We start from the raw sequence: 15072 nt of genomic DNA, 5'->3' as shown, positions 1-15072 counted from the left end.
TAATATCGACAGAAAAACGCGATATTGATTGTTTTCAAAACTTATTTGTTTATTTATCGTTAATTAGCTTAAGTTATCGATTTGATCAAAGAATATGTTAGGTAAAGAATATTCGTGTGTGCATATGTCCTGGAAAGAGAGCAAAGTTTGTAACTCTTTGTTAATATAATAGGATTGTGTGTATATATGTATTTTATTAAATCTCTCCAGTGTACTTCGTCATACAATAGAGACATCAAAGTACAATTTTAAGCAGGCTTAAATATTTATTTGTTGACACTATGGTAATATATCAATGTATATGTACAGTAACAGCGTCTTTTAGCATCTATTTAGACGATTTCAGTTTGGATTTTTCATTGTGTCATGCTCAAATAATGTAAATTAGCTTTTCATCTGTAACAGTGTCCTACATAAATTAGCTTTTCATCTGTAACACTGTCCTACATAACATAATGAAAACAAACCTAACATGTTAGTAAACAAAGGAGTCATACAAATAATGGTTACTTACCCTTCTGTATTGAATTCTATATCTGAGGCCTTGAAAATATCCTTGATCCTATAATCAATACATTGAGAGATAAGATCATAACGCTTGAGGACAGTTGTTTATTATATGCAGACAGATCGCCATAGATTACAATTATTTCTAGAAACAATTAGACCTGAATACACTAATCAATACCGAGAAGATTATCTAAACCCATAATCAGCTACAAGTATGGTTGAAATTTTAAGTGTTTTTTGTAATATGGACAATTCTGTCCGAAACCTAAGTCAGACCGTGTGATATGCGGATGATTGCGGGGGTTGCAGTTCTTTCCTTCTCTTCATAGCAGTTGTTTACACATTTGCGTATTAAAGATATGATCTAATTTAGTGCTGTCAGGTTTCAATGAACTGAAATGATATTGATCCATTACATTCAAATTGAGTTACATATAAAAATTCATTATAATTGCAAACTACTTTATGAGCAGAGCCAACTCTGCCAAGCAACATTTTTAAGTTTCATACAATTTTGGCAAGTTAACAAAGAAAATGAAATTGAGTAATATCTCCCTAAACTTTAAGGGTTTATTACCCCTTGAAAATCAGTTGTGTATATTTTGATAGCAGCTAATCAAGTTTAATATTCATGTTATACAAATGTGGCATTTCCTCGCGTTGTGTTTGTTACATTTAGTTTATTATCCTTATTCAGTTTCCGTTCTTGAATACAATATACATATTTCCAGTGTTCAATTCTGGCGTTGGCTGCTACTTAATATGATATAGCTGTACACAATTTACAATAATAACGTATCTTATGAAAGAGAAATAATACAAGAAATCGAACAATTTGATCCGAGCACCTCTTAAAAACAACTCTGTAAACAAAACATGACGGATTCTGGAAACAAGCAATGGTTTCATTTCTCTGACATCAAGTGTATCTGCAGAATATGATGCAATTTTATTTCAAGAAAACAACGAGGCCATATAACCATAATTATCCAGCGTTCCAGATATAAGAGGATGTTTCAAACGGTTTTGCTTTCATGCATATATTTAGCAGAAAACGGGAATCGGTTAAGAACTGGTGTAAATGTTGGTGATCAATTTGTTCTTTACAACAAATCCAAAATAAACCATAAATTGTCGACATTTTGCTGAAAACATCTCAAACATTCGTATTTTGCCTAAACAAATTTTGCTTTGCTTTAATCATATTTATATTGTTTGCAATCGTACATTTACTGTCAATTCGGTTTGATAGTCGCAATGTTTACACCAAAGGGGAACAAAACACTTGCTTTACACAGCAACCAGTGAGCACTATAGTCTGTTTCCTAAACTATCTAGAATAAATTATTGTCATTTAGAGCTGCCCGACAGCTTGTTTTGACGACCCGGCGTATTCAAGGGAGAAAATGCGCGTTAAGGAAAGGACATCATGCCTCCTGTAATGTAAGGTCAGCAGCAACAAGCGATAACTGCATGTGTGGACTCTTTAATTAATTTTAGGCAAGTGCATGGTGCAAGGTTGGTAGGCTTTAAGAATGCTCATATCAATAAAATGCGTTGAAGTCATTATGTGGTTGGTAACGGTTGTGAGGGGGGTTGCTTAGTGCAAAGGTAAACACGGTTACTTACATGAGATTCATAGCAACGATCACACGGTGCTTATAGACGTATCGTTCAAGAGTGTGTCTTGTTTGGAACATATTGTAGAACATTAAGGCATCCTGAAATGTATTAGACGGCACACCATAATCGTAGAAAAATAACATCCTGTGTTATCTGTTGTCAGATATTTATAGTGGTATGATTTCATCCAAATTTTGTCTAAAGTTTGATGTACTATACTAACAATGTACTTCAAATGTGTGTCTCCTATACAAACAAAAACGAAGTTGGACTTCGTGTCTCGTAAAAAGAAAAAAGAAAAAGAAAACACGACGCAGTTGAAAAGCTTTAGTCTTGAGCAAACAATGTTATTTTAAGCAAACGAAACTAAAAGCAAGAAACGAGTAAGGCGTTGTAATTTTGTAAATGACTAACAACTATCAAGAATAAAAATGCTTCAGAAACGTCATTAATCAAGAAAATAGCTTAACGATGATGTAGTTTTCCTTCTCTGATTAATCAATACATCAATATATTGACTTATTGATCTATGAAAATGAGACTTTTGTGATTACTTTTAAGGAATTTTGAATAGGTATCGGTACGTACCAGTTACATTCATTTGGTATCGCTTGTATGACGTAACAATTACATTCTTTTAGAACAGTTTGTTTTCTATTGACACAATGCCGTTCTGTATAATTTGTACTGACTTTTTTTGGCTTGAATAACATTGGGTACCGGATTATGCATTTTCCAGATTATTTGAAATACCGCAGTGTACTGATACCGTTTCGTTCGGTTTTCGTACGATTTCTAACGATTTGATTGTCATACAGTTTCAAGTCCGTTCATTCGTTTTCGTGCCGTGAATCTTCCCGAAAACGTTATACTATCGCCCTTGCTGGAATACCTTTTCTGGATATCCAATTTGATTGACTTGTGATTCTTCCTCCCTTGATGTCATTACCACTCTTGCTCCCAATATGGCTCTCTCGCTGAAGAACCGTTCATTCATCCCACAACAAATGGCGTCTCTGCATAAATAGTCCCACTTGTCGACGTCGATGGAATTGTCCTCATTTGATACAATCTGAAACAGAAAGGGAAATAACAATTAATATGATATTCTAATTCAAGTCATTTGAGAGAGAGAGTAAAGAAAATACTTTTTGTTCAATCCATCACTTATTTACACACACATTTTTACAAGAGATTTTGTTAGCTCTATGAAGGACTGTTTCTTCAACTCCAAACACACCGGGCTAATGGTTACATCTCCCGGGTCTGGCACCACAGACACATCTCCGGCTCCAATCCTGCTCCCAATTAGTGCGTGTGGCTGGTAACGCATAGGTGGGTTGGCTGGCTTCACTCTCCCAGTCTTCACTTTCAGGGATAGTGAAGACTTCCCTCTGTCGTCTCCATTGCCACACGCGTGGGTACTGTGACCTCATTATTTCCCCTTTCAGTTTTCGGTCTTCTTTCAACCACTGGTCTTTGTACTGGTGGGATCAGCTGTGGTGCTGATACTGTCTGTGGAGGCGTCCTCACCTCAGGGTTGACCTCACACAAAGGTCCTAGCATGAGGTGAGGCAGGATGCCTCTCATCTTTTCCTCTTCTTTTTTTTTATTTCCTCTCCGTCCTCTTCTCTCCTGCCTTGTTCGGCTATGGCCTCCACATCCTGCTCATTCAAAAACGTCTGACATACTCCAGGTGCGTTTGGAATTCAAGCAATTTAGCAATTCTGTTACTCCTGTTGTCTCGTTGGCGATGGATAGCCATACTGACGAACGCTTTCGCATTCTATATGTCAAGAACGGACATAACGGAAAACATTCTCTGATGCCAAAAGGTACAAGACCCATCTCATCACCCCATAAAACATGGAATGCGTGGAACTAAAAGAAACACTCACTCACTTTTGACTTACAAACACTAATCATAAACACAAACACATACAGACTATTTGACAAGCTACGGAAACGAAGCGCTTATAAACACACTTCTATTATTTAAATTATTAACATACAACTGGCAATTGAATTAGCATCTCTTTTCTAGAGTATTGAAGTAGCCGTAAAAAGGGCTGTTTCTTGTTGAACGACATTTATGGCAATCTTTTATCGTCTAAGATTGCGTCCATATCTGGCGTTAGGCTTTACCATAAATATTATGTCTGGTTCCTGATGTTGCTGATTTCATTGCTGCTGATGATGTTGCTCTCTGCTCTCTCTCTGCTTCTGAAGTCTATACTTCTCCCTCCATTCTTCTTTCTCTTTCTTGATTTTCTCTATGAAGAGCTCTTGAATCAGGTCTTCGGTCACCTTCAACATACTGACATTCTCTATCTCTTCAGGTTTCGGTATCAGGCTTTGACTGACACGGTGTAATTTCCCGTAAGCATCGTTTAGTTTGGGTAGTCTTGAACACATATTCATAGGAGGATGAGTCAACAATGGATGGTCAGACTGGATACTATATCGGAACACTAGGATAGTTTGATTTGTGGGTGAGGGATAGAGAGAAGTCAAATTCACATATCATTAAAACAATTGAAAACAAAATTTATATTCAAATAAATAACAACCAACTTTTAACCATGAAACATTTTGTCAAACAAACAAACATTTGTCAAATAACAAACTATATTTTATAAGACTGATAACGTTGTAAAGTGAACCTCGACTTCCATTGATGTATAACATTGGGCCATTGATTTACACTACGTTTCCTACCTAAAGACAAAATATAAACATAATGGTCACAAAACCATCCGTCTACTTTTCATCGTTTCTAGAAGAGTGACGATCAAAAATTGTCACAAAATGGTCTACCGAATATCCAAGACTGCGTTGATGAAGGAAATACACACAATGTTGTCCACACACCACTGAATCTATGTGTTGTAATTTCACATCATTGAATCGTGTCGTCTACGCATTTCTTCTCATTAAGTCAATTCTATCGTCTTCCAAAGGTGGCAATCCATACGAATCAAAATATTCCACACAACCTTCTTTAAGAAAGACGACGGCTACCCAGTGGGTTCCTGGTAGATTACTGTTGTCCAACATGATGACATAAGCTTGATGATCTTGAGGTTTGCGATGAGGAAGTTCATCTTCAGCACACACGAAAGGATTCCAAGAAGCAGTATACGAACTGTGATTCAAAAGGTAATACAGTTCCCAGGTATCCATTATTGTGCTGTTGTTTATTATTGCTGTTATTTCGTCCACAGGTAATGATAATTCATCAATTCAATCCTGAATTTTTGTTTGAAAATGTCTGACAAGTAACCGAATCTTCGCTTCGTCTGCCCACTCTGAGCTAAGAGAGCTTCGATGTGATGGATCTCTAGAACAATTAAAGAAGGGGAGGAATGATCATGCAAGTCTTTATAACACTGATGCAACACGGCTTCTTCCGAGATAAGACCCCAAGCTTCGTCCAGATAAGCGTCCAATTTTTCTTCTTGACTCAGCATCAGACATTTATCGCGTTGAATTTGACTGGGATGAACGTTTTGATATCCATAGCAATCTTTCCTGATCAAATCCGTACTTTTTCCTGCCAGATGTTTGGCAAAACATGAGACTAAATTTTGTTCTTGTTCTGGCCAACTGGACTTCATCACTATCTCCTCTTCATCTTTGTCTTTGGGTATACTTCCACGATCTCCTCCCATTCCATTTCCAAAGATTCCAAATTATTTAAAGAGGGATTACACTCTTCCATAGCTTCTAATAGTATATAATGACTTCCCTCAACATGTTAAAGCTATGGTATTGTCGAATTCGGCTTATGACTTCGCTTTCGTAGTGGGAATAATGAGTATATGATTGTCAGAAGAGGAGCGTAAGTATCTTGCTGGTGTGTAGATATGGCGAGGTCAAATAGGTATGTTGGACTGGAGTCCGTCAGAGAACAAATTATGTCTTTGAGTCTGGATAGAATGGATAGCCAGTGTAGGGTACAGAGCAGCGGGGAGGTGTGCTCTGATCGTGGTACTCTAAGTATGATCAGAGAAGCTGTGTTTTTAACTTTTTGATATTTCTGGAGTAGATATTGAGATGAACTAGACATAATTGAGTTACAATAGTCCAGTCTTGAAAATACTAACGAACACACAAGTGTTTTAGTGGCATCAACTAAAAGGTATTTGCAAATGGAGCGGATGCGTCTCAGCTCAAGATATGCAGCCTTGCATATGTTCATGCCATGTTGGTGCAATGGGAGAGTACTGTCCAGAGTAACACCTAGGTTTCGTACTGACTGTGTGAATTTATTGTTGGTGTTGCTGATATTTATTGCTTGAGGTAAAGGATGTGAATGAGAAAGGAATTGTGTTGTGATCAGAATGGCTTCATTTTTATTATAATTCATCTGCAGCTTGTTGCATGTCATCCATGATTTCAAATCAGAAATGCACCTCTCTACACCTTGGATGGTAGCATCAACTTCAGTTGGGTGGCTAGATTTGTTTATTTGGGTGTAGTCAGCGTACAATTGGTGAGACACTGGATAATGATCTATGACACTTGAGAGCGGTTGAGTATGTATAATGAAGAGAAGAGGTCCAAGAAGACCCATGATGAACACTACAACATAGATTAGCTGGGCTTGAGTGTATTCCATTTGCAGACACAATTTATGTCCTGTTGACCAAGTACAATTTGAACCACAGTATGGCTCTATCAAGAATGCCAAATACATGCCAAAGATGGTGAAGTAATATATTATGGTATATTATGTCAAATGCTGCAGACAAATCAAGGATGGCGAGGACTGTAATCTTTCCGCTATCCAGAGAAGAGAGAATGTCATTAACAAATTTTAGAAGAATAGTTTCAGTACTGTGGCAAGGGCTATATGCAGATAGTACATTGCTAAAAAGACTGTTTGAATTCATAAGATATACAAGCTGGGATAGAACAACCTTTTCTAAGAATTTTTTATATGAAAGGGAGATTAAAAACTGGGCGGTAGTATCTCAGGTGTAGCAACAGGATTAGTCTGTTTGGCTCGGAAATGCCTTTTTCTCTTGGGTCGCATTAAAGAAGTCTGACAGATTTGTTTCAGACTCCTTAACTCTACCAAAATGTCTAAAAGTACCGTCACCGTTTGACTTTCACTGTCCTCCTTCTCCTAGACCTTGTTTCTACTCAGCTGCTGTTTTTCTTCATGCCGTTTCCTTCTTCTTTCTTCTTCTTCCTGATGTTACTGTTGAAGGAGAAAAGCTTTCTCTGCTTCTTTCTGCTGCTGTAAAAATGCCTCAAATTCTTCTATCTGTCGCTTTTTAAAATCCTGGACGTGTGGTAAAAAGGAGAAGGTGGATAAGGTACTGGTATTGCGAAGAAAGAAAATCCACTAAATACCAGTTAAAACTGGTCTCTTCTGGAAGTAACACTGTGTTGACTTTTGGTAGCCACTGATATACCATCGCTTCTTGTCTTCACGGCAGGTGTACCCCAATTCATCGTCTTCTTAGTTTCCGTCATGTTTGAAAATTATGTCGCATTGATTCACTGCCCACAGACGCCAGCACATCTGTTTAGGGAATTTGACGTCACAGACAGCTCCCTTCAGATTGGAAGTCAGACTCTGCTCTGTGACTGAATTTTGTAACGCGTGTTTGGATTGGTAAAAAAACTCAGTCCGATTTGATCCGCTCGATCACTATAAATGACAGCGGTTCACTGCATTCCTTTTACCTGTTCTCGTCACAAGATGTGAACAAACGTTAAATCATCTACTCTCGTATCGTATCCTCGTTGCTGTTCAACCCGGACTTATCGATGTATATCAAATCATCATGAACAGTTATCCAGATTACCGATAGGAGCGTGTGGGAAAGAAGAATCTATGTGGTGAGACAAGGCTGCCTGTTGAGAGTCATCATCTACGGTCCATAAGTCAGAATGAGTTTGAGGAATAGAAAAAGATCTATGCGATTCCCTCTGTGTTAATGGAATGATGTTAACATAAAATCAAAGGTCCTTTACAGGGCCACTCATATGCCTCGAAGAGATTTGCTTTGTTGCCTAAAAAAATATTTTAATCGGTTGTATAATTGTTTGTATGATAAATCGATGTTCATCCATCAATGTCTGTGTATGTCCCGCCAGTCCCTGTCCCTCCAAGTGTTCCCGATCTTTGGTCCAGATTTATGGCAGCCCCTAGCTACATTAATACCAATCTTCAGTATCGTGACATCACCTGACCTGTTCCACTCATATTGTCCCTATATTAATGGTAAGTCCCATTATCCCTAAACAGCCCCATGACCTTTTTGACTGGGATTTCCCATGTCCCTATAAATCTTGTCACTATACAACCCCGCGACCTTTTTGACTGGGGTTTTCCATGTCCCTATACAGACCCTAATTGCTTCTAATGAGTCATATGAACTACTGCTATTGAGTATATTACATCTTTACTATTTTGATTCATTATTTTCTTTAATTTTTATATTTCTTTAGACGTGACAGAACGCTTCTTCTTTATATGAAATATAAACAGGTGGATTCTATTTATTTTGAAAAGAATGTTGATATATATATATATATATATATATATATATATATATATATATATATATATATATATATATATATACCTGGTACAAATATGCCTTCTTCTTCTCATCCTTGCTCATATCCGAGATCTTTTTGCCCTAAAGAAAATATAGACGATTCATTACATACGTAGTTATTTATTTGAATGTGTACTACACCTATATTGTTACTATGACCAGATATATAATTGTATAACACGTGCTTCTCAAAATAAATTTTATAAATATATTATATACCTACACCAGTGAAATAAGTAGATATGGGTTATCATCCGCATGATGAATGTAAATGGTGCATAAAAAATATATCCATTTAGTCACTACATTCAAAGCAGTAAAAAAAAACCATTCACATTGCTGTATTCACAATTATTATCGGGATTTGGTATTTTGTAAAATCCAATGATGTGTTGTAAACTATCCCCCCAAAAACGCCAAGACAGGTGGTTAATAGATACAGATTCAAATAAGTAAGAGGGAACGTGGAAATGAATACCTTAATGTAATCTATCTACACCGATATATTTATATTAAGGTAAACCCATATGTTATGTTTAGTCTGTGATACTGATAATGAATTCCTACTTGTACTGAAGTGGCCCAACATGACGACCCTTATCTTCAGTATAACTTGTAATTCAGTCATGGAGTATACGTACCATTATTAACCTCATGCTGTATAACTTGTAATTCAGTCATGGAGTATACGTACCATTATTAACCTCATGCTGTATAACATGTAATTCAGTCATGGAGTATACATACCATTATCAACCTTATGCTGTATAACTTGTAATTCAGTCATGGAGTACACGTACCATTATCAACCTCATGCTGTATGACTTGTAATTCAGTCATGGAGTATACATACCATTATCAACCTCATGCTGTATAACTTGTAATTCAGTCATGGAGTATACATACCATTATCAGCCTTATGCTGTATAACATGTAGTTCAGTCATGGAGTATACATACCATTATCAACCTCATGTTGTATAACTTGTAATTCAGTCATGGAGTATACATTATCAACCTCATGCAGTATAACTTGTAATTCAGTCATGGAGTATACATACCATTATCAACCTAATGCTGTATAACATGTAGTTCAGTCATGGAGTATACATACCATTATCAACCTCATGCTGTATGACTTGTATTTCAGTCGTGGAGTATACGTACCATTATCAACCTCATGCGGTATAACTTGTATTTCAGTCGTGGAGTATACGTACCATTATCAACCTAATGCTGTATAACTTGTAATTCAGTCATGGAGTATACGTAACATTATCAACCTCATGCTGTATAACTTGTATTTCATACGTGGATTATACGTACCATTATCAACCTCATGCTGTATGACTTGCAATTCAGTCATAGAGTATACGTACCATTATCAACCTCATGCTGTATAACTTGTATTTCAGTCGTGGAGTATACGTACCATTATCAACCTCATGCTGTATAACTTGTAATTCAGTCATGGAGTATACGTAACATTATCAACCTCATGCTGTATAACATTTAGTTCAGTCATGGAGTATACGTACCATTATCAACCTCATGCTGTATGACTTGTAATTCAGTCATAGAGTATGCGTACCATTATCAACCTCATGCTGTATAACTTGTATTTCAGTCGTGGAGTATACGTACCATTATTAACCTCATGCTGTATAACTTGTAATTCAGTCATGGAGTATACGTAATTTTATCAACCTCATGCTGTATAACATTTAGTTCAGTCATGGAGTATACATACCATTATCAACCTCATGCTGTATGACTTGTAATTCAGTCATACAGTATACGTACCATTATCAACCTTATGCTGTATAACTTGTAATTCAGTCATGGAGTATACATACCATTATCAACCTCATGCTGTATAACTTGTAATTCAGTCATGGAGTATACATTATCAACCTCATTCTGTATAACTTGTAATTCAGTCATGGAGTATGCATACCATTATCAACCTCATGCGGTATAACTTGTATTTCAGTCGTGGAGTATAGGAACCATTATCAACCTCATGCTGTATGACTTGTAATTCAGTCATAGTGTAAACGTACCATTATCAACCTCATGCTGCATAACTTGTAATTCAGTCATGGAGTATACATTATCAACTTCATGCTGTATAACTTGTAATTCAGTCATGAGTATACATACCATTATCAACCTCATGCTGTATAACTTGTAATTCAGTCATGGAGTATACATACCATTATCAACCTCATGATGTATAACTTGTAATTCAGTCATGGAGTATACGTACCATTATCAACCTCAAGCTGCATAACTTGTAATTCAGTCGTGGAGTATACGCACCATTATCAACCTCATTCTATATAACTTGTAATTCAGTCATGGAGTATACATACCATTATCAACCTCATGCGGTATAACTTGTAATTCAGTCATGGAGTATACATACCATTATCAACCTTATGCTGTATAACTTGTAATTCAGTCATGGAGTATACATTATCAACCTCATGCTGTATAACTTGTAATTCAGTCATGGAGTATACATACCATTATCAACCTCATGCTGTATAACTTGTAATTCAGTCATGGAGTATACGCACCATTATCATCCTCATGCTGTATAACTTGTAATTCAGTCATGGAGTATACATTATCAACCTCATGCAGTATAACTTGTAATTCAGTCATGGAGTATACATACCATTATCAACGTCATGTTGTATGACTTGTAATTCAGTCATGGAGTATACATTATCAACTTCGTGCAGTATAACTTGTAATTCAGTCATGGAGTATACATACCATTATCAACCTCATGCTGTATAACTTGTAATTCAGTCATGGAGTATACATTATCAACCTCATGCAGTATGACTTGTAATTCAGTCATGGAGTATACATACCATTATCAACGTCATGTTGTATGACTTGTAATTCAGTCATGGAGTATACATTATCAACCTCATGCAGTATAACTTGTAATTCAGTCATGGAGTATACATACCATTATCAACCTCATGCTGTATAACTTGTAATTCAGTCATGGAGGATACATTATCAACCTCATGCAGTATAACTTGTAATTCTGTCATGGAGTATACATACCATCATCAACCTCATGCTGTATAACTTGTAATTCAGTCATGGAGTATACGTACCATTATCATTCTCATGCTGTATAACTTGTAATTCTGTCATAGAGTATACATACCATTATCAACCTCATGCTGTATAACTTGTAATTCAGTCATGGAATATACGCACCATTATCAACCTCATTCTGTATAACTTGTAATTCAGTCATGGAGTATACGTAACATTATCAACCTCCTTCTGTATAACATTTAGTTCAGTCATGGAGTATACATACCATTATCAACCTCATGCTGTATGACTTGTAATTCAGTCATACAGTATACGTACCATTATCAACCTTATGCTGTATAACTTGTAATTCAGTCATGGAGTATACATACCATTATCAACCTCATGCTGTATAACTTGTAATTCAGTCATGGAGTATACATTATCAACCTCATTCTGTATGACTTGTAATTCAGTCATGGAGTATACATATCATTATCAACCTCATGCGGTATAACTTGTATTTCAGTCGTGGAGTATACGTACCATTATCAACCTCATGCTGTATGACTTGTAATTCAGTCATAAAGTATACGTACCATTATCAACCTCATGCTGCATAACCTGTAATTCAGTCATGGAGTATACATTATCAACCTCATTCTGTATAACTTGTAATTCAGTCATAGAGTATACATACCATTATCAACTTCATGCGGTATAACTTGTATTTCAGTCGTGGAGTATACGTACCATTATCAACCTCATGCTGTATGACTTGTAATTCAGTCATAGAGTAAACGTACCATTATCAACCTCATGCTGCATAACTTGTAATTCAGTCATGGAGTATACATTATCAACTTCATGCTGTATAACTTGTAATTCAGTCATGGAGTATACATACCATTATCAACCTCATGCTGTATAACTTGTATTTCAGTCGTGGAGTATACGTACCATTATCAACCTCATGCTGTATAACTTGCAATTCAGTCATGGAGTATACGCACCATTATCAACCTCATGCTGTATAACTTGTAATTCAGTCATGGAGTATACGTACCATTATCAACCTCATGCTGCATAACTTGTAATTCAGTCGTGGAGTATACGCACCATTATCAACCTCATTCTGTATAACTTGTAATTCAGTCATGGAGTATACATACCATTATCAACCTCATGCTGTATAACTTGTAATTCAGTCATGGAGTATACATTATCAACCTCATGCTGTATAACTTGTAATTCAGTCATGGAGTATACATACCATTATCAACCTCATGCTGTATAACTTGTAATTCAGTCATGGAGTATACATACCATTATCAACCTTATGCTGTATAACTTGTAATTCAGTCATGGAGTATACATTATCAACCTCATGCTGTATAACTTGTAATTCAGTGATGGAGCATACATTATCAACCTCATGCTGTATAACTTGTAATCCAGTCATGGAGTATACGCACCATTATCATCCTCATGCTGTATAACTTGTAATTCAGTCATGGAGTATACATACCATTATCAACCTCATGCTGTATAACTTGTAATTCAGTCATGGAGTATACATTATCAACCTCATGCAGTATAACTTGTAATTCAGTCATGGAGTATACATACCATTATCAACGTCATGTTGTATGACTTGTAATTCAGTCATGGAGTATACATTATCAACCTCATGCAGTATAACTTGTAATTCCGTCATGGAGTATACATACCATTATCAACCTCATGCTGTATAACTTGTAATTCAGTCATGGAGGATACATTATCAACCTCATGCAGTATAACTTGTAATTCTGTCATGGAGTATACATACCATTATCAACCTCATGCTGTATAACTTGTAATTCAGTCATGGAGTATACGTACCATTATCATTCTCATGCTGTATAACTTGTAATTCAGTCAGAGTATACATACCATTATCAACCTCATGCTGTATAACTTGTAATTCAGTCATGGAGTATACGCACCATTATCAACCTCATTCTGTATAACTTGTAATTCAGTCATGGAGTATACGTACCATTATCATTCTCATGCTGTATAACTTGTAATTCAGTCATAGAGTATACGCACCATTATCAACCTCATTCTGTATAACTTGTAATTCAGTCATGCAGTATACGTACCATTATCATTCTCATGCTGTATAACTTGTAATTCAGTCATAGAGTATACGCACCATTATCAACCTCATTCTGTATATCTTGTAATTCAGTCATGGAGTATACGTACCATTATCATTCTCATGCTGTATAACATGTAGTTCAGTCATGGAGTATACATACCATTATCAACCTCATGCTGTATAACATGTAATTCAGTCATAGAGTATACATACCATTATTAACCTCATTCTGTATAACTTGTAATTCAGTCATGGAGTATACATATGATTATCAACCTCATGCTGTATAACTTGTAATTCAGTCGTGGAGTATACATACCATTATCAACTTTATGCTGTATAACTTGTAATTCAGTCATGTAGTATATATACCATTATCAACCTCATGCTGTATAACATGTAATTCAGTCATGGAGTATACGTACCATTATCAACTTCATGATAAGGCGTATCGATGCATTTCCGTTCTTTAGTTGTCCTCTGATGTTTTCGTTGGTTTTGAAGATCCTTTTGACCAATAGGCAGGAAAGATCTCGATGCTGTAATGACCAGTGCTATTGCCATGAACTATATATTTCATACATATTAATCTGATATTAAATCTTTGCAAAATGGTTCAACATATGACGCAATAGGACATAATGATGCATGCAAAATTCGTATTACAAGATAAGGGAAGAAGTCATTGTACAGACATTATTCGTATATTAGCAGAACATATTGTATGTTTAGAAATTAAAATTAAATCCCTTACCAACAAAATCAATATAAAGATACCAGTTGCTAATACAATACTTGCCCTATCACTTTATTTAGGAAACCTTTCCTTTAGAATACACATATAGCCAAAAAATAAGATAATTGTTTTTAATTTGCAGGGCTCTGGAAATTGAATAGCTAGACGCCTAGGACCTATCCATCATTTCTGCCAGAAAAATGCTAGAAAAATTCTGACTGCAAGAACCGTTAGTCTCTGACAAGTGCAGTTTGTCAAAAATGGTTATCCCAGATTTCATTGTATATTAAATTAGATGTAACAAAATAGTAGAATAATCCCCGCCGAACAGAATTTTTCTCTCTGTCGATGACTTTATTTATTATTTATTTTGACCAGAAATGGTTAATGTCGGTGTGTGTGTGTGTGTTTGTG

The 15072-nt window shown here is 36.0% G+C and overlaps 1 protein-coding gene across 2 annotated transcripts in view; it reads right to left on the bottom strand.

Moving 5' to 3' along the window:
• The window catches only part of LOC149771216 (uncharacterized), a 50301-nt gene that overhangs the window by 24578 nt on the left and 10651 nt on the right, over positions 1 to 15072 (bottom strand). For both annotated transcript variants that reach the window (XM_089948719.1, XM_089948721.1), the window contains exons 6-10: positions 14348 to 14461; positions 8736 to 8792; positions 3026 to 3205; positions 2140 to 2231; positions 515 to 562 (exon numbers count right to left, since the gene is read on the bottom strand). In XM_089948719.1, the coding sequence (XP_089804845.1) occupies positions 515 to 562; positions 2140 to 2231; positions 3026 to 3205; positions 8736 to 8792; positions 14348 to 14461 (491 nt within the window). The remainder of the gene's footprint in view (positions 1 to 514; positions 563 to 2139; positions 2232 to 3025; positions 3206 to 8735; positions 8793 to 14347; positions 14462 to 15072) is intronic.

This window comes from Sinohyriopsis cumingii, unplaced genomic scaffold, assembly GCF_028554795.1.
Source record: "Sinohyriopsis cumingii isolate HCF-2022 unplaced genomic scaffold, ASM2855479v2 utg002028l, whole genome shotgun sequence".
NCBI classification, from domain to species: domain Eukaryota; kingdom Metazoa; phylum Mollusca; class Bivalvia; order Unionida; family Unionidae; genus Sinohyriopsis; species Sinohyriopsis cumingii.
Note: the sequence above shows the minus strand (reverse complement) of the source record. Positions and strands in the feature narration are given on the sequence as shown.